The 27794-nt window shown below is 41.0% G+C and overlaps 4 protein-coding genes across 5 annotated transcripts; 2 read left to right on the forward strand and 2 right to left on the reverse strand.

The window, feature by feature from the left end:
* Nucleotides 1-2836: 2836 nt before the first annotated feature.
* Nucleotides 2837-3163, forward strand: RB195_009103 (uncharacterized protein; the record flags this gene model as incomplete). The annotated part of the gene is made up of 1 exon (XM_064195942.1): nucleotides 2837-3163. One exon carries the CDS (start codon nucleotides 2837-2839, stop codon nucleotides 3161-3163), a length of 327 nt encoding a protein of 108 aa, XP_064047087.1.
* A 227-nt stretch (nucleotides 3164-3390) lies between these two features.
* On the reverse strand, nucleotides 3391-4198 carry RB195_009104 (uncharacterized protein; the record flags this gene model as incomplete). The annotated part of the gene is made up of 4 exons (XM_064195943.1): nucleotides 3391-3498; nucleotides 3567-3644; nucleotides 3784-3908; nucleotides 3997-4198. 4 exons carry the CDS (start codon nucleotides 4196-4198, stop codon nucleotides 3391-3393), a joined length of 513 nt encoding a protein of 170 aa, XP_064047088.1.
* A 245-nt stretch (nucleotides 4199-4443) lies between these two features.
* Nucleotides 4444-7797, reverse strand: RB195_009105 (uncharacterized protein; the record flags this gene model as incomplete). Its single annotated transcript, XM_064195944.1, has 15 exons — nucleotides 4444-4494; nucleotides 4596-4701; nucleotides 5116-5258; nucleotides 5360-5410; nucleotides 5464-5568; nucleotides 5628-5686; nucleotides 5818-5896; nucleotides 5982-6065; nucleotides 6128-6241; nucleotides 6318-6450; nucleotides 6528-6630; nucleotides 6686-6825; nucleotides 6887-7035; nucleotides 7489-7589; nucleotides 7692-7797. The coding sequence occupies 15 exons, from the start codon at nucleotides 7795-7797 to the stop codon at nucleotides 4444-4446; spliced, it is 1524 nt and encodes a 507-aa protein (XP_064047089.1).
* A 5456-nt stretch (nucleotides 7798-13253) lies between these two features.
* Nucleotides 13254-27237, forward strand: RB195_009106 (uncharacterized protein; the record flags this gene model as incomplete). Of its 2 annotated transcripts, XM_064195945.1 has the most annotated exons (21): nucleotides 13254-13279; nucleotides 13783-13908; nucleotides 15993-16191; nucleotides 19755-19883; nucleotides 19993-20107; nucleotides 20919-21037; nucleotides 22172-22265; nucleotides 22343-22493; nucleotides 22553-22637; nucleotides 22904-23033; nucleotides 23377-23494; nucleotides 23571-23704; nucleotides 24185-24249; nucleotides 25124-25192; nucleotides 25250-25459; nucleotides 25517-25642; nucleotides 26386-26463; nucleotides 26518-26598; nucleotides 26681-26791; nucleotides 26862-26981; nucleotides 27085-27237. In XM_064195945.1, the coding sequence occupies 21 exons, from the start codon at nucleotides 13254-13256 to the stop codon at nucleotides 27235-27237; spliced, it is 2439 nt and encodes an 812-aa protein (XP_064047090.1). The 2 variants fall into 2 exon arrangements, with proteins under 2 accessions (XP_064047090.1, XP_013301951.2); XM_013446497.2 differs by lacking the exon at nucleotides 13254-13279 and having other exon boundaries at nucleotides 13802-13908.
* Between the last annotated feature and the right edge of the window lie 557 nt (nucleotides 27238-27794).

Below are 27794 nucleotides of genomic sequence, written 5' to 3' on the forward strand. Positions count from 1 at the left end.
TGTACCGAATCAGTGTTTAATTCTCCAGACAAGTTTGGTAGCAGCTTGTCGATAATGTATGTGAGGAAAGAGCCAAGATCGTCAACACTCCTTATTACGGCTAACATTCCGACATTGTAGCCTTTGTCAGAGCCTCGACATGATATTAACGTTCCAACTTGTGGTGACAGAATTGCTTTGTTAACCCAAGACTTAAGGGAAGTCTAACCTACAACAACTTTGTTACAGTTTGTTTTATCGATCTCTAAAAGATGAAGGGCCTGGTTGGCTTAGGAAGTTTTCGAATCATTGCATCGAAACCTCTTTGGAGGAAGTGGGAGAGGGGGGGGGGACAGGAGGGGGAATCTTGAACAGGTATGTTCTACTTTATTCAAGATGTAAGGCAGTTGCCCTGCTCACTTTGTGCCTTAGATTTTGCCGCTGACTCCTTACTGCGGCAAGGCAGCCAAGAGGTCAACTGACCAAGGAAAGTTGCGTCCTTTCGCAACCATAGCTTGATGCAACTGTTTCTATTCGTATGAAAGTCCTGCGACCAACTTGCTCGCAAATGTAGCTGCAGGAATGAGCCATTCTACATATCAATAGAACATTATGCTCAGCCATTTTTGAGAGTAAAAATAAAACGATGGAAAATGATTCCAATGAGATAAGAGCCATTCACCATCTATAACTAGAAATTAGTCGATCGATAAGGCCATTGATCTAAAGCAGGTCCGGGCCATAATTGCAAAGGAGCCTGATTTTCAATGAGCACTTCACCAATTGGCTGCCTTGCTGCATTAGAGGCATCATCCCACGAATCTGAGGTAGTACTGATTTCAGGTGGAGTATTCGTATACGGGATAGTAGACTATGGAGAGAAGGGTGATTCCATCAATTTCTTCCTAACTGCCGTAAAAAACGGACGATACGGCTTCGAGCGATCCGGCGCGCTATTTTCTGCAAGGAGTTCGACTGGAGCGCGCCAGCCTTGTGCACGCGCCACATCTTCCGGTCCGTTTTTAACGGCAGTTAGGAAGAGATTGACGGAATGACCCCCCTCTCCATCATCTACTATCCCGTATAAGAATACCGCACCTGAAATCCGTACCACCTCAGATTTGTGGGGAGCCTTTGAGGCACTGCGTTGTACGAGGCTCATGTACTGTAGAATTGGAAAACTCAGATGCATCAGGACATTGCTCCAAAAAATCTTACGGCATCATCTTACCGAAAAGTAACGGGGCAAATTTATTTGAGTGTAGCCCCACTGATTGAAGCAAAAATATGTTCGAGGTAATCCAGTGTTTCATGTTCCTCAATTGGCAGTAAGAATACATTTGATATCCATTTTGTAAGCAGTGAAATTTAAGAAGCTTTCGAACCCCTCTTCCATCACACCGCTCCTTCTGCTATTTGCAAGTTTCAAAGTGTGTTATGTGTTGACTCTTGGGATCATAGCCGATCCATATCGATTCATAGAATACAGGTGGTTCAGTTGTTGATTTATTGCCACTGAAACACGAACAAACACTAACGAAGGCAATATTATGCCTATCAAGCTGAGCTGCTACAGAAGGGATACGTACAAGTACTACTTGAGTGACAGTGAAGTCACGATAAGTGAACATCCTCACTAAGATCATACAAACTTCAAAAAAAAAAAGAAAACATTGACAACAGCAGTATAAAAAACCTTGAAAGAGTGCCAGAAGCTTGGCTCACCAAAGTTTCTTTAAAGGCAACATACCACGAATCTGGATTGGTACGGATTTCAGGTGGAGTATCAATATACGGGGTCGTAGGTTATGGAGATCGGGGTGGTCCCGGCCATCTCTCCCTGAATCACTGAAAGCAGCCGGTCCTTGAATGCTGTTTTATACGATGCCTTCTAGTGCAACGCGCCACCTCTGCACGCGTAGCGTCCCTTACTGCCTATCGGGGAAGTTCGAATTGATTTTCGACGAATCGCACGGCGGAGGCGGCGCAAGGAGTGGAGCGTTTCAATAGATGGCGTCGTACAAAACAGAACTCAGGGGCCGACTGTTTGCAGTGATGCGGGGAGAGATGAGCGGAACTACCCCCGTTCCCCGGATACGGATACACTACCTGAAATCCGCACCACCTCAGAATGGTGGTATACTGTCTTTAAGGTTAGCACTTTCTATAACACTCAAATTCGTGACTTGATGATTTCGTGAAAATTAATGAGCGGATAGAGAGAGATGAAAATTAATATAGTAACAGAAATGAAAAGAACGAAAATTTGAGAGAAGAGCAATTTTTTGATTATAAATCATTCCCATTAAAACTTTGAGCTAAAAGTCATCGAATCGGGTCAGCAAGTTTTAGAATGGAAGTGCCATCCTTACAACCTCTTGAAAACGTGTATGTGCATCAAAAGTACTCAAAACATTGGTACAGGTGTAAGAATGTTTCCTTCTCAACAGTATACGGAGGTAAAAGCGACAAAACCCTGCTGCTTCCGACACCCTTCGATCTTTACTCAGGAGCAGTAATGTTTTTTAAGAAAAAAAAACATAAGAGAATTGAAACATGGACATCTAACTTTGTTTGGAACAATCCTCGATAAGAAAAAATTACATCTTTAGATAGATAGCCTCGGTCTGCCAGACAGCGTAACATTTTTGCTCGATAACAGACATAAAACAGATACCAGATAAACGGAAAACCGTCTTATAATAATGTTATTCAAGAACAGTTACAAATGTTGGTTAGTTGCTGCGAGTCCATACATACAAGTCTGATTGCTACCGGCTCGCGGTGGTCCTGCTCATAATAATTGCAGTCAGGGATTTATATCTACACACGTACGAGCTACAGCTTGCACAGCTATATGACGGAAGTTACCCAGATATTACAAAAAGGTGGTGTTGTCCAACGCCAAGTCACAGGATCTGGCGACTTGAAGAATAGTGCAACTGTGTTAGCGACTATTAACAAGAGAAAGCTGCCGGCTGTGATCCAAGCCGAGCCGTCGCTTGTTGCAATCGAACTGTTTCAATACAATAACGGTACCACCTCGGTCATAACCACTGGACCCACTGAATTTAATGTTCTAAAGGAGATTTTGGATCATGTCAGTGTCATTCTACAGTCACCTCTGTTTTGGTGCGGGGAAGTCCCACTCCTAAGTGGAAAAAAAACACTGGGCGGTTCGTAATTATTTCATATTCATCCATAACAATCAATAACAGAACATTTCAGCTAATCCGATAGTCAAGTAACAATAACGATTTCCTATAATATCTATACACTTCTAACTCCAGAATATAAACAAGCCAACGACATGACTTTTACGTAAGTTGCGTTTACGTAACTTGTGCTAGTTGTAACGCCAACGTCAACAATTTCTTTTTATTATTGTACCATACTTATTCTAAACTATTCCTAAAAGAGCTTCTTGAACCATGTCGGTCGCTCCTTTTCCATTTCAATTATTCTTTTTCCGTTTAGTACGCCATTATCCACTGTATCGTTTGAAAATCGCACGAAGACCTAAAGTCAAAGGTTATTTCTCAGCAGCCGCTTTCAAGAAGGCGGTTAAAGCCTTAGCCCCAGCTGACCTCTTTGTCTTGCCGTTCGCCTTTGAAAGGATTGTACGCCATCATCTTCCGCTTGATCTCATTTGTCAATTCATGAACCTTAATGCCAATTCTGAGTTAATTTTCATACGTAACTGATTATTCACATAAGATTTATTCAGCTTCGTTATGCAAAACTTCCGAAATAACCAGTAGAAGTTTTCTATGAAAAAAAGTATAAAGCGCAACGGAATCATACCTTCTCATAGCATTTTCCGCATATGGTATCGGCTTGATGAAACGAACCACAATTTCGACATGTCACCAAATCCGTTGTAGGTGTTAGAAGTCGAGTCCACGAGAATTTCCGCGTTGTTTTCTTCGCTGAATGAAAATTCTCGTGAAGTTTGTAAGACGATCACCATCCACGTGAAATAGTGAGCAAGGTCGTATCGAAATGAACTACACATACGCTTAGAAGTCCGATGTTTAGGCACTCCTAGAAGAATTCGCATGTCGTGGATCATCTCCTCTATTCCATACGAACCACCGTGAGTATTTACAGTGGAAGGACATCCAGCCATTGCCACAGCAGGCGCTAAAGGTGGAAACCTCGGCCCAAGACCCATAGCTGCGTCGATAGCATGTTGCACAAGTTGCCAAGTTCGCAGCATCTTCAACTTGAACTGTAATTTCACATAAGTTGATATAACCACATAGATATCATCTTATACGTATGCTTGGTGACGAACTTGAAGAAAAAACTGGAACAAAAATCATCTCGAAAATAATTTATGTTAATACACCGCATAAGAAATGTTGCTCTACAACTGCAACATAGTTTATATAATGAATACAGTGCGCAAAGCAAAAACACAGTATACGAAGAATGTACACAAAGTTACATAACAGAAAATACTTAGAAATCCTCATCGTCCTCATCAGCCATCTCCTTCGCAAACTCCAATTCCTGTAAAGTTTTTAGGATGAACTTTGCTAGTCGCGAACAGAACAGCTAATCAGTGTAAATACTTCCAAGAAGGGTCTTAGAAGAGTAAGGAAAATTCACACCTGTTGTTCCCTTTCCCGTTGGGCTTCAATACTTTCCACATCACACTTGTTCTTGGGCGGGTAACGAAGGGCTTTAACCGCTTGATTATGCAATTCCAAGCAATATCTAAACGGTCAACATTCATATTCACATTTATTCTGAGCAAACATCAATGTGTTGGAGTGACATTTCTGACATTAAAAAGCACAAAGCACCTAAGTGAGTCGACATTTCAAAATAGCAGAAAGTCTGCCTTGACTTTGAACCTTACGTTAAAAAAACCCTTTCTAATCGTGAGCAGCGCCAAACAATCTCATGTGGGCTGAAGATGAACTTCGTATCCAACGACGATAAGGCAGAAACGCGTGGTTAATATCTATCGATTTTTTAGAATATATTTCAGAGTGCTGCACTTTATACTAGCGCAGGAATCGCCCTTCATCTCTGACTTGACGTTTCGTCAAGTTCAGGATTCATAGAAGCCAGATGGATCACATTTTTCTTAGATTCAATTATGTATGCGATTATTTGGATCCCCACCTAATCCTACTATCAAAATGCATCTGTGGCTCAGTCGTAGTGTAGACGTTGACCGTTTCTGAACTGCGCATAAACCTCTGTCCATCCTTCGTTTCACACGTAATCACTGCATCTATTGCACCGTCCGCAATAGCTTTTGCCACCTAGGAATTGGTTGGATATTTCGATTATCAAGTTAACACCAACGGAATTAACTGTGGACTGTTAACACCAACGGAATTAACTGTAAACGGAACCTACTCACCAAATATTCTGTTTCTATTTCATTGCTCATTCCCAATTTCTGAGCAATGTCCTGCAAGAAGAGCGCTCAGAAATTTAATATTGTGGAGTCAATGCTGAAGTTACCTTTATGGTTATTCGTGAGTATGCCAAAGAAATCTGTTTTACAGCTGTTTTGATCACATTCTGTCGAAGTCGAACAATAAGTGTGAGTGTTTCGTCCTTTTCGAACTAAATATCAGATTGATTTTGAGAGGGTGCGTAAAAATTACTAAACATCTGGAATATACCACTGGTCCATGCTGTTTAACAACACCATTGAACTTTGCCAGATCTCCCAGTCGAGCAGCTGGAAAAAGAAGTATGAACTATGTAAGCATTAGAAATATGGAAGAATAAAACTTAGTTGAGAAAAAAAAAACTCGTTGTACTTAAAGAATTCAGTACGATTCAAAAAACAGGATGTTTCTAATTCCGCACCTTGAGTTAACTCGAGATATGGTTGTAAACATTTGCGATAGATTGGTTGACGGAACATAGATCGTTCAGGTATTTCTCCCTACAAAACATTTTCGGTTAGAAAGTGCAGAAGAAATTGTAACAATCTTACAAATTTGCTAATTTTCAAAACGTTCAAGAGATACCTGGAGCAATCCAATAACAACTATCCATTTCTGCACATTCTGCTTGAAACCTATAGCAGCTTCTTGTGGTGCCTTTCGCATAGCCTACAGAAATCAGCTTTTGGTTCTAAAAAAAATAGAAGCACAGTGAGAAGACAATAATAAACCTGCAAGAAGTAGCCAGCTGCGGCAGTATAATCAAGTTGAAGGGCTTTTATACGCCCTTGATAATATAAGAAACGGGCCAAGTCGTTATTATTAGCTCCTTCGGGAAAAGTGACCTGAAAAAGCAAAGTGATGGAAACAAGTCAAGAAGAAAACAACGACAAAGAAAGGTGAAAATCACGAGCAAATTACCTTAGAAACGAGCTTAGCTGCCGACTGAAACTGCTTGTTGATCAAATAACAGCGAAGAAGAGTGTAAATGAGAACAGCCTGTGATTCCCTTTGTCGTCTGAGAGTAGCCGTACGTAGGCGTGAGTTGAGGAAGCTAAGTAATCACGATAAAAGGTAATCTCATAGTAGAACACAGTATTGAAAAATGATAAATGAAAAATCTTTGTTTACCATCCCAGTTCATGCAATTTGTGTTGTCTTTCATAAATGAGCGCCAGGTAAAAAATACCTTTAGCAACGATCGGATCGAGAGATCTCTTGTCTAACGAATCAGCTAAAAGTATCCAAATACTTGACACTACTAAATGATGTTGACAGGGACGTCCCACCTCTTGAAATTAACATTTCCGCGCATTTCTTAGCATCGTCTAGTTTATTCTGATCGACCAAATAGAGCAAAACAAGAAGATGGACATAGAGCTCAGATTCCGGTGAGGTAGTAGCAGCTTTGCGAGCAGGACGAGGTGATCTGAATTTGTATTTTAAGAAAAGTGAAAAGAGAAACTAAGCATGAAGCAGAATGAACTGACTTGAGGGCGGATGAACCTGTTGAAGCAGCGGGTGCAAGCTTCGTATCCACTTCCATTGCCAATGGAACGTTACACGGAACCCATGCTAGGAGAGCATCCTTGTGCAGGGAAGGAGATGCTATTTGACTTGTGACCAGGCGATGCAGCACCTAAAACAGCATCGACTTCATCGTACACTAGCACTAGTACTTCGACATTAAAATTAGTTGGTCTATTCTTTCTAGCACATTACTTTTCCGAATAAATCCACACCCTATCGTTCGTTATAAAAGTACGTACACGAGGAATAAAAAGTGTGGGAGTCAAAAAGTGATTTCCTGCGACACTCATTCCGTAATCGGTGGTGTAGAACATCAAAAAGAATGGCATTAAAAAAGTGTGGTTTATACTAATATAATCTGCGACTCGAAAATGAACTGAGAAGCTAAACAATGAAGAAATTGTGTTTTGAGCAGAAATTCAGATATAAATGAAACTGAGTGACTGCATAATTGAAGGTAACAAAACCAAAACTACAACTGTAACTTCTGTAATTTTTACTCTAAGTACAATTACAACGAAAACAATCTGAATAACTCATCAATGGGAAATAATGAAGATACCTCAACATTGCACTGTTTCCTCGTCTTCGGTAATACTTGTAGAACACGTGCAACAAAATGAACGTCACCTTTATCGAGAAGAGCACAGTGCTCTTTAATATCTGAAATAAAGCATTCGTCAACGAAGGGAGAATAATCCACCAGAAATGATAAAGAAATTAGGAAGGGTAATAAAATTAACAAACAAGAGAAGGAGAACTTACTTTCTAAAGCAATAGCATTTAGATCCTTGGGAGGTTCTTTTTCCTCTGCAGCTTTAGAAGGTTCATCGACTTCCATTTTCTCCACCCCCGAAGCAGGATTCGCCATTGGCGCCATTATTACTTCGACCAAGTTCGAATACCTACAGAACTACATGGGAACCTATCGGATAAAGGAAAGGTGAATATTCATCAGCAGGATACACTTCAATACGAACATTTTTCATTAACGGAAACGCAACAACAAACATAATAAGTTGAAGAAAGTCGGGAATAGTTAAAACACTGAAAACGATGAGAAATCATGTTGCTCCAATGCGAATTTTGGACGAGTTCTCGGCTCGCACGCGCCGAAAACTCGTACGAACATACTGCGCACCTTCGAAAATTCTGAGTCCTTGGATGAAGCACGGTGGTACACGCTGAGGGAAGTAGCAGGGTTTGGCGATTGTTATGTCGTCAGCAATTCTATTTGTTGGAAAGATCAACATTTATCGTTTTCAACATGCGGTCTAGGAGCATTAGAGGCCAAGAGGTCAATACCTCTTCGGAAGGGAGGGGGGATCTCCATCGAAACTTTGGTAGATCTACCCCATAGTGGGGTCATAATTTCACGGTCGTATTTTGACAGAAGGATGGACAGAGTTGAAGACTTCACTAGATCTGGACTTTTGAGCGCTTCAGATTTGGAAACACCCCCGATTTCCGGGTAGTGATGGTCCCAGCTGGGCGCTGCTTTGTCACCCAATCTGGGACCCAAAGTCAAATCAGCATCTACTAATAACGGAAACGGTCCCGCTTCCTAAGGTGTTCGCTGAATTCCCCAAGATCAGTGAACCATGCTGTCTTCGAGTCGGTACGAGTTCTCTAGCTCCGCCCCGAAGAAACTGCGCTCCGTTTACGTAGCATTTTTCTCCCAACACGAAAACAATTCAAATTTCTGGAATTCTCGTGGTTCCTTTAAAGTCGTTGCGCTTTCGTGACGTCATCATTTCACCTGTGCCGTCCTTTCCTGGACAATTCTAGTAATTTCTGCACGTATCTGGCAACTGGGGCGTGGTTGCATGTTGTGGATGGGGTCCAGCTGTTCAGCTGTCGTTCATAATCGCTGCAAGATGGCGTGTTCTACACGTCCCTGCGTTGTTGTCCGTATGGGGTCATCTCGCCGTCATTCGGGAATTATCCATTTGTCGTTTAGTTGACGGTATGCTCATGTTTCGTGTGTTATGTCATGGAATTGATCGACATGAGTCGTATTTTGGCGGCATGGCTGCCTTTCTATCCGTTGAAATGTTGCGTTCACCATGAATCATCGTCCAAGTTATTGACAGGTACTTCGTCGGTGTTGTACTTTTAGTGGTGAACGATATTTTCACTTATTCGAAACCAGCTTTGATATTTTTCGATCTTTCTAGAAATTTGCATTAACCCCTTGCAATTTCATACAATTCTTACTCGCCTGCGACATGACTCATACATACTCCGCCCAATTCAGACTGGTGGTCGAAGCTTCTAGAAGCCTTTATTTACGCTTCCTCCATTCTTTTTCCATGCACTTCATCTCAGTTTCTGCCTCTGATGAGTTTTGAATTTACTCTTAAGTACCTCATAGTAGGTACTTGGACATGCCTCGGTGCACTTAACGGCCTTCTATACACAGATAACTTTTTTTTCCTGCCGCCACTTTTTTTTAAATTCAGTGTTCTATTTTCTATCCTAACCAGAATGACAGAAATACCTAGCATTTCTGTCATTCTGTCAGGATAGAGTTGTAAGCAGACATTGTACGGTTATAAGTCAAGGGCCGTTAAAAAATCTCCTTTTACGGATTGTTAAGGGCAAAAATGAAATATTTTAGTTGTGCGATCTGATGAAATGGTGATCAAAATTAAGAAATCGGTGCTGCATGTGCTCATGTTTTCGTAGAATCATCGTTATACGCAAATATCTAATCTCTGCAAGCATTTTGCAGTGGTTAATAATTAAAGGCTTCGACGGTTACGCGGATGATGGTGGTTGCATAGCTACGATATTTCGCAACCATCGTGTTATGACTTGGGCCTGCACGCTTACTGTTGCAAGTCTGTGACGTCCGACAGTTTGTTTATGCGCGACAAAGCCTAAACATAGTTAAACTAGGCGACAACTTTGTAGCTACACATTCTCATACGAACCTATAGTCGCTTCAGAACAACGAGGATCCTAGTGCAATTGCGTAGGCTGCTGCATTCGAAGCGGGACCTTCCTATAGTAGGGTGAGAACGGCATGAAGCACGTACGCAGTTACTGCTTTCGAGGCAATTCGGTGAAGCGTAGCGGCTAGGAGCGTGGTGAAACCCGTGCTGGCACCCCCCTCCCACCCCCTTAGCTGCAGTTTGCGACGGTCCCAACTCGGTTCCAACTGCTGCTTCCACCGCGCCGTTTCGAGCGCGTACGCAAATGCACCGCAGCTAAATTTCATGTCTCATGTCGTTTTGACCCGACTGTATACTCTAATCAAGCTGCAGAGATGAACAAGTGTCCGACCGCGGCACTTCGAATGCAACCGTCTACGTAATTGCACCTGATTCCTGGTCGTTGTGCCCCGACTCGATGAACGATTCACAGTTGATTTCATGCCTGCATTAGAACTATCTCAAAGGTTGAAGGATAAAGTCGCTGGCATATCCATTCATTTGGGATGTGCCAACGCGTTTACTGCAATTCGTAATCGTTGGGGTTTTGGAACGCGTGTTGGCCTATATGATGACAAGCGAGGGCCAGCCGATCATTAACTCAGTATTTTTATTTATATATTTATATTTATATACACCAAATTGGAATTCATTTCGAAATGGAAACGTTCTTTGCATATGGACAAGTTTTAACTGTGGCGAATGTGGAGCCGAATAGTCAGATCTCTGGTCCCACGAGTTCACAGTGATTTCGTCAGTTTCACGAACGCGTGCCTTATTTTCGTGTGAAATCAATCACTCTACCAAGGTTTCCGCTGGCGGCGGTGAAAAGTAGGAAGAAAACAGTAAATGTGGTACTTTACTGCGGTCGATATGATATGAACACTAAATTGTATGGTTGAAAACAAGTGAAAAGTTGAAACGTCTGTGGGTTACGAACACTGGTTTCGTTGGGAGTTCGTTTTTCGCTCGAACCGCGCTTTGGGCATCCTCGTGAGGCTCAGTAAAAGCCAAGTTTTTGTCATTTCTAAGATTTCTGGGCGTCAGATGTTCGAGTTTTTTTTTTAAACTTCTCACTTTCGCAAAAGATAGGCAATTAGGAAAGATCTAGAGATGAAGTTGTTTTCACTCAGTATTAATTTCTCCTCATGATAAACTTAATAGCTCCTTGATCTGCGTATTACTGCTGCTATCGTATCTTTAGCTGTGTTCTAAAGCTGCAAAGTTCCAGTGTTCAATTTTGCACTTTGTTCGAAACAACAGAATGCTTGGATAAGAACAGAGTAGTATCCTGCATCTCTTTCTAGAGGGATTCCGAAGTTTCAAAAATAATCCATTAGAGGTAGGAAGTTGACTGTGTGCCAAAGAATTTGTGTCCACTTCTGCTAAACACCAAAAAAAAACGTGCAGGTTCAGTTGTTACACTTCAACAGTGGAGAAGTAATAAATACATGCACAAGTGCGTAGATCTTCTCTTCCAGAGATAAGTGTGTTTTCGGTCCAATCAGATAATCTACCGGGTGATTCACCTTGCACGCGGTCCCCTTTGAGTTCTATACCTAGCCTAGCTGTCCTGCGTCTTGTCTGAACCATAGGTGGGTTGCGTCTTGTCTGAACCATAGGTGCGACAGGAAGAAGCCGGACCTCTTCAGGTGAAGGGGGTTAGCTCGTGGGGGGCAGCTCAAGTGAAGAGGGTCTTTCCGCTAACCGCCCAAAAGTGAAAGGGGTCAGAGCACCGACTCCGACTATCGCATCTATAGGTAGATTATGGAGACCGGGGTGATTCCGCTCATCTCTCCCTGAATCACTGCAAGTAGCCGGCCCCTGGATACTGTTTTCTACTATGCCTTCTATTGCAGCTCGTCGCTCTTGCACGCGTAGCGTCTTACTGCATATCGGGGCAGTCCGAATTGATTTTCGACGAATCGCAGGGCGGAGGCGGAGCAAGGGGTGGAGTGCTGCAATAGATGGCGTCGTACAAAACAGCATTCTGGAGACGGCTGCGTGCATTGATGCAGGGAGAAATGGACGGAATCACCCTCCTCTCCATAATCCACGACCCCGTCTACGGATACTCCACCTGAAATCCGCACCACCTCAGATTCGTGGTATGCTGCCTTTAACATCCATTGACTCTGTACGATATTTCCATGTGCGACTTTCGATAAACTTCGGCATGTTGACGTTTCAATAATTGTTCTCTTTAATTGAGCCGGACACGAGGTTGTTACAATCCTTTATTCGTGGGTAACGTTTTGGCAATATCACCTTCTCCAGAGTCTGAAAGGGTGAAATCGAACGTGATTAATCCGACCGAACGCCTTATCCGCCAAACAAAGAAAGTTATACGTTTTCTGTTGGGAAAGTAGAAGACAACATCGTACCTTTCAGGATACCTAATCTTCTACTGGCCCAACAGTAAACGTAGAACTTTCTTTGTTGGGCGGATAAGGCGTTTGATACTATTAATCATGTTCGATTTCACCCTCTCAGGATCTGAAGAAGCCGATATTGCCGAAACGTTAGCCACCAATAAAGGAATGTAACAATCTCTTGTCCCGCTCACTTAAAGAAAACAATTATGTGCGATATATCTAAAGTTTGGAAGAAGTTACCTTTCGCATATAGTTGAAATAGCTTATGATCTCTATTTTTCTACCTACAGTTTTTAAGCCTTTATTTTTCTTTTGTAATCCACACGCTACCCATGTTTCCGATTTGTCTTATTCTGAATCGCCTGCTCCGATAGAATACTCGTAAAGATCTTTTGGCTTAGTTGCTGTATATTAAATGAAGTCTCAGACTTCTTAAGAGTCACCGACAAGGTTCCGAAGAAAGGCAGAGGCTCGGGGTAGTGTATAAGTTAACAAGGCTTTGTAAATACATTGTTTCCTGTATTTTAAATCCAAAGTAGCTAATGTAATATTTCCAGAGTTGCGAAACAGGTCAGGTAACAGTTATAGATGACAACGCTTTTGCAAACCTTGTCACTTTGTCGTAAAAAAAAATAACTTGGAATAATTTACAACTCAAGTGCTATGAATTTTTCACATTGAAGGGAATAACATTTTTACTGGAGGTTGAACTTCAAGAGGCTTTTGATTCGTTCCGTCCTGTTTGTTGCCGACGGTTCCGGACTTGTAAGGCTGTTTCCGGTGTAGGACTTGCGACGACTTGGAATTGGTGGTGGAGTTTTGTTCTTTGGATGTGTGTTCCATTGCGGCATTTATCCGCATTGCCAAGCGAGAACAACCACCGTTTGTTCTCGCTTGCAAATGCGAAAAAAAGAAACAGCTACGAAATCCAAGATTGCGGCCGCAACCAACGAGACCTTTCTCAATACAGAACAATAATATCAAATATCACAGTTATATCGTCTTTGACCGAGCTGATGCGACGCGACCGCAGCGAAGGCAGGTACTATTCTCCTTCGCCTCTGGCGCAGGCGTTCATCGATGACACATTTTCACTGCGCTGATTCTTCTCGAAACGTCAGCGCCGCCTTCGCCTTACGCTTTGCGACAGCCTGCTTTTACGGGTTCAACAACATCAACAACAACTGCGTATTCCGTTGTACATATCTTTTTCGCGTTGCCGCAGGCGCTACGTCTTTTCGCGTTAACCCGGGTCTAGCCGCGCCCCTTCGAGTACAACTGTTTAGACAGCTACACACAACTCTGGTGGTTTCGAACAAACTGTAACTTCCAGCGATTGCAGCTACTTTGTTCCTTGTGGCAGATTCCTTATCATGAGAGTTAATGAAATAATAAAAGTTTTTTTTTTTCAAAAACTATGTGTAGAGCTGTCTGTCAAACGGATGTTCGCTCTCTGTATATGAGCAGTTGTTCTTCCCTCTCTCGATTCCGCAATTTTCGTTCTAATGGTTGCCATTTGTGACAGCTCAGTGACTTTTTCTCCAGGTCTCGAGCTCCAGCGACCATGTCTGTCGTCGGCTTCGACATTGGTAATTTGAACTGTTACATAGGGATTGCTCGTCAAGGTGGAATAGAAGTGATAACAAATGACTATTCTTTGCATGCAACTCCGTAAGTTCTCTGTTTTTTCTTCATTCTAGTGTTCTTTTGTCTAATCGTCATTTAATAGTAAGCCATGTGTCTTATCGCTAAATTCATTCAGTAGAATTTCTGCAAAACAATGAGTGATAAGTGAAGAGGGAATTTCATGCATTGTCGCTTAGACGCGCACTAATTAATAAGTGATTCCGGTTGAATTTGATGGGATTCTGGTTACGCAGTCGCAGTGGGTTGTTGAAAAATGACCGAGTGTCCTTCTGAACGCTTTATGAGCTATGGTGTTTTAGAGCTACTTGTGGTTGTAACGTAATGTCTGATACCATAAAATCAATTTCTGATGTAATATTTCTTGGCCAAATTTTATAATTTGATTGCTCCTTAAGTGGTACAATATCTCTAAGTTTTCTGTTTTTTGACCTTTTGTTTTTTGGATAGCTTCTCCTTAGTCTTTTTGGCTTCATGTAAAAGAGTTAGGAAGTGAAAATCACGTGGTTTTGAATGTGGTCTAGTGTTCCGTGCAACGGTTGTAACAAATGCGTTGTTGCAGTCTTGTGGCGGCTCTTCGAATCTTTGTCACAATGAGTGACGATGAGTAGTGCCCTCAGTGAGCAGATAGTATTTACAAGGTAGCAAAAACATCTCTTTGTTATTATGTCTGTTTCAAAGGCGTCACCCGACGAATCTGAGGTGGTACGGATTTCCGGTGGAGTATTCGTATAGATTATGGAGAGGCGGGTGACTCCGTCCATTTCTTGCTAATTGGCGTAAAAAACGGCCCGGAAGATGCGGCGTGTGCCCACAACTGGCGTGCTCCAATCGAACTCATTGTAGAAAATAGCGCGCCGGAACGCTCGAAGCCGTATCTTCCGGGCCGTTTTTTTTTACGGCAATTAGGAAGAAATGGACGGGATCACCCTTCTCTCCATAATCTACTATCCCGTATAAGAATACTCCACTTAAAATCCGTACCAACTCAGATTCGTAGGGTGATGTCTTTAACTCACACACTGGTAGCACTGCTACTGGAAAATTCTTGCCTCCACATTCGGACATTCGATTGATTGTTAGGGGAGAACGGAATGCTGCAGTATAGTTTACTTGTTGCACGACAACGGGCTTGGTAGTTACCTTTTGTTCCCACAAAGACTTTTGATGCTATATATCAAGATACTGTGTCATATTCTACAAAGTTATCATGGGAAATAACCATTTTCTGTCCTCATTGTCTACTTTACCAAGTTCGAGATACCCTCGATCTTTGGTCCTCCGTGTTCGCCTCGGGCAGATATACAGACGCAGGGACAAATTTGTGTTTCATATATACTAACACGACAAAATGTTCAGCTTGAAATACGCCACAGCTGGAACATTTTTTCTCTAGAAGAGCTTTCAGATGCTGTTTGCATTTTGTGGATTGTTTTTGTTTTCCGCAAGCAAAAGGTTATTCATTGCAATTTTTCTTTCACGGCGCTATCACGTGTAGGATTCTGTTTTCAGAGATTATGCTATTTCGGGAAACTATGCTTGCGGCTATGCTTCGGTTGTTTTTTGGGTCATCAAAGATTTTTGGTTGATGAATCCTCAAATTAGCATATGTCAGTAGACGAGTGCACTCGTCCTAAACAAGAGAGAGGTGCCACAACTTTAGTGCAGCGCTCTTGATGGACGTAAACATGCGTCAGGTAGAAAATGTAGCAGATCTTAGCACATCGTTCGAATCATTGAGAATATTCCGAAAAATATGATGATCTTGCTAATTTCTCAATTTTAGTGATAATAAATAAGATAAATAATAAATGATCCCTGGACGTATGTGAGACGTAAATTTCGCATACTATCCTCGAGTTTATTTAACAACGCAGTCTTAAAGTCTGGTAAAGCATATATTTATTGAGGAGTATGAAAAGAATAAGAATTAAAAAAGGAAAAGGAAATAGGTTTTGGAAGTCTCTTCAGTTACAGAAAGCCTTATAATGTTCGCGTCAAGTAGCTGTTGATGTACTAAGCTTTGTGTTACATTAGAATATGGTCTAGAAGATTGTCTATTTACATATGTTCAGATACACTCGTGCGTGCATAGATTCGTGCGTTTTCAGGTCCTGTGTATCATTTGGCGCAAAAAACCGCTCAATGGGTGTGGCTGCTCGCCAATCAGTGAACACAAATTTCAAGAATACCATCATCCACTTCAAACACATGCTTGGGAGAAAGTTCAGTGATCCGATCGCTCAGAAGTTTGCTCCGTTCGTACCTTGCCAAACCGTGCAGCTACCAAATGATGAAATTGGATTCAAGGTGCTTTTTTTCGCATTTCAAGACTTTTCACTCTTGTTGAATTGGGTGCAGTACTTGAGGAATTTCTGATATAAATGTGTCTTTGGAAGTAAGCTTTGTCATTTCTGTGATTGGCTCGAAAATTCTGGAAATTTAGTGCATTTCCTGGTGGGGACCATAGTGAAGAGATCTCGATCGGTTCGCCTAGTTATCCCAGTTTCTAGCCGGAACAAATGGAACGATGCTCAATCGAATTTAGCTGCACTTCATTGCTCACTGGCGCATAATCTGGTGTCTAATTTACAGCGCGGAGAAACAGTTCCCACATTTCGAAAAAATTAGTGTGGGATCCTCAAAACAGGTAAAGGGGCCGTTACGTAGGATGCATTACAATGTCTTCAGTTGTCACCATGCCATACTCGGGTGAGTGTCCAGGCTGTAGGCCGTGCTGGAGACATTTCTCAAAGTGGCGAATCTTCACAGATTTGATCGCCCGCTTCGTCGCACACAGGCTGCCCGCAGAGTTCACAGCCTGAGCGACTCAGCGAACGTTTCGCACGTGATTCGGTTTATAAGCAAATGGAAGTATTTCTATTTTCTTTTGTTAATGTTTTCTTGTCATGCCAACGAAGTTTTGGTGAAAATTTATAATTGGCCCGACGTTGCGGCAGCTTCCTCTTTATCAAAGGCTTGAAAATGGTTTGAGCCTTTTGGTGCTATGCATATCCGGTCAAACTTCTCCCCTCTCCTTGTTGGTGAACCACCGTGTTCTTACAGATTGTCACCCAAAGCGAATGAGATTTACGGCATTTAATGGACAATACCATCGCGGAGTTACAGAAAAGATAAGACTGTACAATATAGAACGTCTGAACCATGTTTCATGAAGGTCGGTAAGGCTGCTGGAATAGATGAAAGTTTCCTTAGCAGATTAAAAATAGATTAAAACACCGAACTGTCCTGTGTTTACAGTGTAGTTAAAATGCACGAGCCTTCAAGAAGCGACATACATGCGATCAATGTCTGCGGAGACTTATAAAACAAGACCAATAATAGCTGTGTAGGAGCATCAACAGATTTTATTTCTTGGTTTCGTAATGCAATTGTGAGTTAATTAATACCAAAGTGTCCTCTCATCTATCAGGGACTTCACAATTCCTTGAACATCTCAGAAATACCAAATTCGAACGAAGTTGTGTCATGGAGTCATTTGACGTGATGTTTTCGTGTACAGGTGTCCAAGAAAACGAACAAGGGTTATCTGAAATGTTAGACAGACACGGACATAGCACAGAAATTTTTGGTCTAAGCAAGCAAAACATAATGACCCTGATCAACGAATGCCTTCAGTTTAACATTTTCAAATAGTCAGGAAAATACCACTTTCAAATCAGAGGACTTGCTATGGGCCAAAGACTTGCTCCAGTCCTTGCAAGTTGCTTTACGAGCAGAAAGCTTTACTTAAGAGCTTTACGAGAATAACGAATAATAGAGCGTCTTCTACAGATGTGCTGCCGTTATGTCGATGATTGCTTCATTGTAACATAAACGCAATCCGAAATGGAGGAATCTTCAGAATTTTGAATGAACAATTGTAGTACATAAAACTTACTCGAGGACAGCCCAATGATTGGCTGCCTTATTTAAATGCTCATTTAAATCTGCGCAATGACATTGCAAGTGTGAAATAAATCGCAAAGAAAGCTCAAAAAAAATATACTGATAAACACAACCTCGGTTCATTCTGTTGGCGTGAAAAAGTCAATTGTCCGCAATATGCTCAAAACAGCTACAGCAATGTGCTCAGGAGATAGAGAACGTGCAGAATCACTAAAACTACTCATAAGTGTAGCTAATTTAGACGGGTACACGAGAACGAAACCTGACAGCAAATCTCGAACTAGAAATGAAACAAGACCCTATTTGAAGGTAGAATTCCCCTGTGCATCCCTTTTGTCTCCAATTCCCTAACGCTGCGATAAACCGAGTTCTTTTGCGAGCACAATTGCAAGATGATGTTACATTAGTGAACATCTCGAACGACAACATCAAGCTGGAGTTGGTTTGTAATGGACTCTACGATAGGCGATATGTATCGGAGTGCTGTGTTGCTTGCCCATTTGGTAAAACTGAAGATTGCTCGAAGATCGGAGTAATATACCAGACAGAATACCTGACATGTAGTGACATATTTATTGGAGAAACTCGAAGGATAGAAAGAAGCTGAGCTTGCGTTTCAAAGAACATTTGGCTGGTAAAAGACGTGGAAATACGATGACACCATTAGGGAGCCACAAGAATGAGAAATATGAGAGAAATGAGTCTGAAATGAAGTGTAGAATATAAGCCCACAAGAACAAAATATCTGCTAGGACGGCATTGGAAACATCCTGGATTTCCTTCATTAATCCATCCATGAATAACAGAAATGAGTGCTTATCAATTACTAGTGGTTTTATGCCGTTCGTAACACTCTGAGCTATAAGATTGTCTCATATGCAGTTTCTTAACACTATCTAGACATCAGTACTTAAGGATACTGCACAATTCGTAGATCTCATTCGCTTTGGGTGACAATTTAAAAGAACGCGGTGGTTCACCAGCACCGCTAGTCGATGAGATTCGTAGGTTCGTTTTGCGTTTGGAGTTTCTGCACAATGTACGATATCGAGGCATGGTAAGGAGAAAGGAGAGGCTTGAGGGATATACATACCATCAAGGGCCTCGAACCATTGATAAAGAACGAAGTTGTCGAGACGTCAGGTCAATAATAAAGTTCCACCAAAACTTCGTTGGCAAAAGTGGAAAACATAAATTCAGTTCACCATGCCGAAGTTTCAAATAAGAGAGGGTTTGTACGATTTTGCTGTGGGTTCAAATAGTAAGGGGAACAGGATCTGCATTGAAGAGAGAACCACCCGAATATCCCGAAAATGTGAGAACACTCGAAAACATCGTGTTTTTCAGCGCGAGGCAGATGTGTGGCCACCGCGCTCGCCTGATTGAAGTCGTCACCGCTTTTTTTCTGTGGGAGTACCTCAAAGCTTTACAGAACGTCAAGTTCAAAGGCACCTTTGAGATGGTGTAATTTTTAGAACTTGAAGTAGAAATATTTATATCTACATCTCTAAATTTAGAAGTTTTTGGTGATAAATCACCAAAGACTTCTAAATTTGAGATGTAGATATAGATGTGGATAAATATCGTACCACTCTTCCTTTTTCATTTTCATTTTTTTCGGCTTGAGATGTCGGAGTTGTTTCTGCCGCACCCTGTAGTATCAAACGGCCTGTCACAGATAAAAAGTATGCGTTAAAACAACTGTTCACTGTGTTAAGTATGATTGTAGTGTGACAAAAAGAAAAGTGTGAATCATTCTTCTTATTTATTTCCTGAGATCTTTAAAGTTCTGTCTTTTTGGTTTTTTTTTTTGGAATTTGGGACAAGGAAGGAGTACAATAAGAGGTTTTAATTATCCGAATTAGGCCAACAATAAGGGCCACTGATAATTGTTGCCACTTTTTTGTTTCTAGTCAATTTTTTCCTTGAACTCAACTTATTAATTTTGAGACGTCTGATTTCAGGTGAACTATCAAGGTCACGAGGCTGTATTCACTCCTGAGCAGGTTCTTGCGGCTCTTCTAACTAAACTCAGGGAAATCATTGAGAGTCAATTGAAAGATGTGAAAAAAGTGACTGATTGCGTAATTGCGGTGCGTACATCCACTTAAATTGGATTCTTCTTTTCCTTTTTGTACTTTGCAAGCAGTGATGTGTCCATATTTTTGTTTGCGTTCCATTCTTAATAGCGACAATGTTAAGGTACCTTCATATTTTACTGATGTGCAGCGACGCGCCGTGCATGCTGCTACGCAATATGCTGGATTGAATGCGTTACGCGTAATGAACGAAAGCACTGCGATTGCTCTCACTTACGGTAAGGCTATACCGCGGTCAAGCGTGAGATATGATCATTACTTTGAATATAGAAGTTTGAGTCTAGCAGGATTTGAAACGGTAGAATTCTTGTTAGTTAGCTTAGTGGTATTGACTTCACTGTCGACAGCTTTGAAATGCGTCAGCACCGAACGTAACTCTGTAAATGTAAAAGTCTTCTTACTGACTTGAACAAGGTGTTTTCTTTCGTCTTTCCCAGATATGGCACCGTTCTGGCACGTAAAAATAAATGAGTGGATAGATAACGAGTCTTAAGCGAATGAATTGTTTACGATAACAAGTGAAATTACTAAACGTTTTGGTTATACTATGTTTGAAAAAAACTTTTATTATAATGTCGTGCAGGAAACGTCCAATGAATGGTCCGATCGCTCCTCACCGCGACAATTCTTGCTTACGGGGAACTGGTATCAAAAATTCTTACATCATAAACACTTGTTAGAAAGGGAAAAAAGAAAAAGGTAGATGTGACCGTAGCGCCCAGCATAAAATTGGTCATATCAAAAGATCCAGCAGTCATGAAGAAAATAATTGGTTACATTTGCCTTCGCCTTTTTACTTCGTGTCGTTTAATCGTCTAAATAGTAGCGCAAGTGTCTACGAGTTGCGAATTGAATACAGTCCATAGTCATCATATGTTTTTATGAGAACGTGGTAATAGCAGGCTCTCACCGATCTTTTGAGGCGCGAGTTGTTGGTAAATCTAGTCACAACCCATTGTTATTCTTGACTATGAACAATAACATTACATTATATTTGTTTTATTCGTTGCCATCTTTGAGTTACTTTAGGGATCTACAAGCAGGATCTTCCTGAAGAGTCCGCTAAGGCTCGGCACGTTGTGTTCTTGGATGTCGGGCATGCGTCCACTGAAGCAAGCGTTGTTGCATTCCACAAGGGCAAACTTCAGGTAATTGTAAAGATTAGGATATGAGTATTTATTTGCATTATCCCAGTGGTGGTTAAAATTAGGGTGGAACTTGCGTTTCAATCTTTTTTTCGGCCGAACGACTTCTAAATGTGCAGAATTTTGGCCTATATAGACGCGACTGCGGGTGGACTCGTAGGATTAAGAATTTGGCTCTTGGTATTTTCGGATCTTTTTGTTCCATCTTTTTTCCTGACAGATTTTCTCGTTTCCATCCCAATTGTCTCGCATTGTTTGGATATTATCGAATATAGGGGGTCCTAAGCAAAATTGATCTTAACAAAATCCTAACAATTCGACTCAGAATGTTCGCTCTAGTTCGACACACCACGGAAACCAGTAGACCTTAAATTTTCCACATGAGCAAATGTGCAATATCTCGAGAAATGTCTGGTAGTTTGGGTCTTACTTCACGTAAATCTGTTCATTTCTCAGTATGCAGGCTGCTACAAAGGAGAATTCCCTTGTCAAAGCACAGATTTTACACTTCCCACGCTTCTACCGTTCTTCCAATATTTAGATGGGATACAGACGAGAAAATACCAATTTGCCCATCTCAGGAAAATCTGGAAGATCGCATAAAATACAAATGCAAGTATTTCGTAGGGCAAGCCTTCTACGAAAAGCATTTTCCAGAAAGCACTTCCAACAAAGTTGCTACCGGTCTTCTAAATTTAGTAAAATTTACGCAATTTTTGACTGTTAAATTTTTAGTAAATTCATGTATATATGTACTGGAAAACTATATGGTATTGATCTGTACACCTTTTAGGTTTAGTTCTAAGTTTTCTCCTCTTTTGCAAAGACTTGATTAAGGTGGAAGTGAAGCTCACTAGGGCATATTGCAGTCTGTTTGACCTTTGCGCCTTCCTTCCTCATGACTTTGTAATTTCGCGGGGAAGGAGAATAAAGAAAGTAGGTTTGAATAGATCATATTCCATAATCACGCTTATTATTTTTACTCTGGTACTCATTTTATTAGATTATTTTGCAAAGATACAGCAAAGCAAAAGTTTCGAAATTTCATGAAAAAGTGATAATTCACTATATGTTTTCAGAGAATTAATGTCGACTAGCACATGAGTGATTGTTTTAATTGTAGTTTTTCTTTTGTAGATGCTTGGCACTGCCTACGATCTCAGTGTTGGTGGTATTTGGTTGGATGCTGTATTACGGGAACACTTTTGTCAGATGTTCAAGAAAACATACGGTCCGCATTTTCTTTACTCTATTGACAGATTGTGTTCTGCAAGTGACTCGAATCTGAAGAAAGTTGTACAAATCCAGGAATTGACGCTAAAGAATCACCTCGTGCATGGCTCCGTCTTCTGGATGAATGTGAGAAAGTTAAGAAGCAGATGTCAGCCAATCAGACTCCCATTCCGTTGAACATCGAATGTTTCGTCAATGATAAAGATGTTACAGGCAAAATCCAGAGGTGGAGCTCACATTTTTCTCATTTTACCAGATCCAGTCATTCTTCTATGTTTAATTCAGGTCGGAGTTTGAAGAAATAGCTGCGCCTCTGTTCGAAAAAATACGTCAACTTCTTTTGCATTTGCTTGAGGAGACTGGTGTAAAGGTATGTAATAGATGTTTTCTACACCCCATGAATATAATGCATTTTCTACGTGCGGTACATTTTTGCAAAATCATAGAGCAGTCTTCTTTGATCTATTTTCAATGCAGTCTAGTGTGAATAGGGCATTACATTCGTTATCAGCACGAATGGATAGTATCTCAGTTCAAAACTTCTGTCAGTATAAATTTATGGAAGTTCTAGATGTTCATCAGAACTTTTCCTTTACGTGACGGTAAAGCTCAAAATTCTGTCGTAATTGTTCGTAGAAGGAAGATGTGGACGCTGTCGAGATGGTTGGAGGTTCTTCTCGCATTCCTATCATTCGTCGTATCATTAATGAAGTGTTCGGGAAAGATCCCAAAACAACAATGAATCAGGATGAAGCTGTGGCAAGAGGTATGAAAGAGTGTTCTTTTACGCTGCACCAAACGTTTTGTTAGACTTTCAATCCACTCTTTTTTTACTCTTTTTGAAATATAGGGATGGATACACAAATAAACAAGTAAATGAAGTCAAATAGACAAATTAATGTATGCTTTGTGAAGAGTTATAATTGATAGCACTTATATAATGAATTAAATTAAAATAAATAATAAGTTTATAAATAAGAATAGATAACATAAATTATCTGCATAGAATATTTGTTTCTGTAATGTATTATTTATAGTTTTTCTAATGAAATACAGATGTTTGTTAAATGTTTGTTGAACTAAATTAAAAATGCTTGCGTTTATTCTAGGAGCCGCTATGCAGTGCGCTATCCTTTCTCCAGCTTTCCGCGTGCGCGAGTTCTCCATCAAAGATGCCCAACCGTTCCGTATCAAGATCACATGGTCAGGTGGTGCTTCCGAAGGAGGGTTAGTACCGATTCAATTTCTCTACTCTTTCCTTGTTCTAGTGATCGTTCCTACTCTAGTGAAAGTCTCCTTTTAGGGAGTCTGATGTTTTCGTGGAACGCGATGAATTTCCATTCTCAAAGATGGTCTCGTTATATCGGTCTGACACATTCCAAGTTGATGCTCGTTATGCACTTCCAAATACTGTTCCACATACCACTTCTGCTATTGGTAGGTCTTGAGCTTCAAGAAGTTATTAAAATTCTCGTGTAAAAAAGATAACAAAAATCTTACCATTAAAATGGAAGTTTACGAGTACGGAGTAAGAAGCAAAGATTCTTTTTTTTTTTTTTGAAGGTACTGGTAACTACAATTTTAAATGAATGTGTCATTGTTTTGAAAGGTTATCTTTTTGACTGATGAATTTTGTCTATGCCTTACTGAATATGAGGATCTCAGAATTCTCATTTGACCAAGATTTTGTCCAGTGCGAATCTTTCAGAGTGAGGGAATTAGCATAAAAATGAAATGTTGAATGCTCCAAGCAACTGACAACTCTTAAATATGTGCGTTTAGTCGATATTGTAGATGCGGCGTCAAGATTTTTGTTTAGGGTGTTTATAATGCATAGGATTATTAGTCCAGGGCAGTTGATTTAATAGGTTGAAATGTGATCTTGTGATTGAGTGTCACTCGCCTTTTTTGTTTCAGGGTCCTGGCGTGTTCTTGGTGTTACCCCGAATGCGGAAGGTCAACCTCGTAAGGTTAAGATAAAGGTGTGTAATCATCCTGTAATATTTATTGCATTTTAAAAAGTGCATCAGAGTTGTGGTAAGGAAGGCAACAAAAATGACTCTGCTGTTACAAAAAAGAGAACAATTTGTTTCGAATGGAGGTCCTGACTCTATAAAGTATCGGTTGCTGTCGTGGGAGTTACCGGATAGAGAAAAATCCTGCGACCACTTCATAAATTTCATCATCTTAATATTAAATCCTTTATTGTTTTGCCAGAGTTCATCAAATAGTTTAGATTTTTGTAGACTCCACGGCCTCTTGTATTTTGTTGTAAAATCCGGATGCAAAGTTGCGCATTGTTTTCTATAGAATTTTCAAGCGAACATGTCTCTATGATTTAAATACATCACCCCACGAATCTGGTGTGATATGGATTTTCGTTTGAGTATATCTATATCGGGTCGTAGATTATGAATACAAGAGTGGTTCCGCTCGTCTCTTCCTGCATCTTTGTTAACAGACGGCTTCGCAATGCCGTTCCTTACGACGTCCTCTCTTGCAAAGCCCCGCCCGCGATTCGTCGAATGAAATGAATTGCCTATAGGGGCGTACGAATGGATTTTTGACGAGTCGGAGGCGGGGGCAAAGGTGGCGCGTTGCAATAGAGGACGTCGTAAGAAACCGCATCCCGAAGCCGTCTGTTTGCAATGATGCAGAGAAAGATGAGCGGAACCACCTCTGTGTTCATAATCGATGACCCGATATAAGTATACTCCAATGAAAATCCATACCACGCCAGATTCCTGGGGTCATGCCTTTATGACCGAACTGATAGGATCTTCGAGGAAATCGAGAGCTTTCCACCTCTAAGAAAAGAGTTTGAAGGAAATATCATTCTACTGTCAAGTATTTCAGGTCCGTCTCAATCCCAACGGTGTGTTTGCAGTATGTTCCGCAACTATGTATGATACTCAAGTCGTTGAGGTATTTGTTATTTGGAAATTGAGATGACATTATAAAAACACCCAACGAAATGTTAAGGAATCGCCAGCGCCTGAAGAGCAACCGATGGAGCAAGATAGTACTTCCCAACCTCCTGCAGAGCCGCCTGCTCCTGGTGCTCCACCAACCGATGCCGCTGCACAACCACCTGCTCCACCGAAACCGAAGACGAAGACTACTTCCACGGAACTGAAGATTGAAGAACGACTCCCGGTAGTCTACGATATCGATAAATATACTGACATTGAGGTTTGTCGTTCTGCACCGTTAAGAGAGCAAGAACCTCTAGTTATCTCGAAATTGTAGCTGAAGATGCAAGCTGCTGATCTTCATGAGAAGATGAAAGCTGATGCCAAGAACGCAGTTGAGGAGTACGTATATGAAATGCGTGAAAAGCTTTCGGATTCGCTAGCTGATTTTGTTACTGAGAAGGTAGGTAGTTTTATATGGTTGCGAATTGTCACATTTAGTCGATAATTTTATATTGATAGCTTTATGACAAACTTTTTTTTCTATAAGCGGAAATTTTGTATATAACGATGAACCGATATTGAAACAGCAATGTGGATAGGGAATTAAACGTGTTATTCATAAATATGAAGAAAGTCATGGAGCTTTGTTTCAATAAGAACAAGATTAGAGATAACAGGGAACACGTTCTCGCTCATGTTCTAAGAAATGCCTCGAACTTGTTTCACCGAGATTGGTAGAGTTGTTTTCTATTGATGGTCACATGTTGCGCAAGGGAATAAATGATTTGAAGACAGAACTCTAGGTCTAAAAAAGGTGGAATTCAACATTCTAGAGATTAGTCAACAGAAAAGTGAATGAATGTTCTTATCTTTGTCCATTTTTCTCTTCTTGCTGTTTCCTATAAGTGTCAGTAATATAATGTGCAGAATCTCTGGACTTTGAATAGAACATTCACTATCAACTAGATCTTCTCCTCTCCAGTGAAATATGGACAGCTTTCAATGTCCAAAACAGAAAATTAGCAAAAGTTCGGGAACATGAAGTGATTTCTCCTTCCTTCAAAGAAATAGTCACAATTCGTACGGTTTCGTGCTCCTTGGAAATTCAAATTTCGGAAGTTGAAGAGCACACATATGGAACCATCAATTAAACTGTTTCTTTTTCGCTTTAGAACACTTTCTGTTATTACTATGCTTTCTCAGGATGCGGAGGCTCTTCGGGCCGAACTATCTGCCGTTGAGGAGTGGTTGTATGATGAAGGAGAAGATGCTGAGAAACCGGTTTGCTTAGTTGCAACAGTATTTCCCTTGAGGGCTTGACCTATCTTATCATAGGTTTACGAACAACGTCTTGGAGAACTCAAGAAACTTGGTGACCCTATTGTTGAGCGCTACAGAGAGGCAGAAGCAAGAAAGGTGTGTTGGCTGCTAACATCAAATTGTAATTGGAAAGTTTTCTTCCATCGTTCCTTTCCTCTTATGACTTTGTTGGTTTTAGCCAGCTTTTGACGCATTCGATAGGTCAATCATTCGAGTGCGAAAGGCATACGAAGACTATGTGGCTGGGGGAGAAGCTCATGCTCACATTGATAGTGCCGACATGGAGAAGGTATTTCCTCTTGCTCTGTTGTTCTGTTTGTCGCGCAGACGAACCAATGATTGCTGTGGGTGTTGTTCAGGTGATTAATGCCATCGAAGAGAAAAAACGCTGGTTAGACGACGCCCGTCATAGACAGGAGAGGAGGTCAAAAACCGAGCCACCCGTCGTATTTGCGAACGAGATTGCCCAGAAACAACAAGTGAGGACCCATACAAACTATTTAACCTTCAAATGCAGCGCGCTAGAGTTTCTTTTACGTGCTATCTCATGCCTCGAAAAGAATGTGTACGGATGTTCTTCAGGCTTTTGAAGCTATTGTTATGCCCATTTTGAACAAGAAGAAGCCAGCACCACCACCACAGAAGAAGGAATCGAAGCCTGAGAAACCTCCGAATGGAAATTCTGGAGACAATGCTGCTTCTCAGCAGCAATCAACTGAAATGGAAGTTGACTAATATCCATGGTTGTTCCGCCTAAGTTGTGTTTGTGCATCACGTGTTATTTGCTTCTTTGAATTTGCACGTCTGTAATCTATGACGATTGTAGATGTGTGTGATTCTCTATCGTACTGAAGTTGAAGATCCATACATATAATTTATATAGGCAGTGCTGGACTGATTAGGAACTTTTGTGAATTTAGATTATCCATTTGGAGAATTTGAAGAGATTGTTGATTGGGAACCAAGCGTTATGGTCGCTCAGAATGACTGTTATTTTTTAACATTGGCATTAGTGTGCAGTCTGATTCTTTGTTTTGATAAGCTGCAAAATTGGACCAATTTTTGTCTTTTGATGTTGTTTTTTCACTTGTGTTTCTGCTGTTCAGTGCTGCCTCACGTTTAATGCTCATGGAGGGGCCACCGTGTGGTCTTGTCCATGCGTAGTCTTTGCCGGTTGATTGCTTACGCCATCACATGAATTTGTGTGGCGCTGGCTCTATAGTTTTCTTTGTAGGCATCCATCCGAACACATGTGGAATGTTAATACTGTTGCTTTCATGTGTTTCGATAAA

Source organism: Necator americanus, chromosome III, assembly GCF_031761385.1.
Source record: "Necator americanus strain Aroian chromosome III, whole genome shotgun sequence".
Classification (NCBI taxonomy): domain Eukaryota; kingdom Metazoa; phylum Nematoda; class Chromadorea; order Rhabditida; family Ancylostomatidae; genus Necator; species Necator americanus.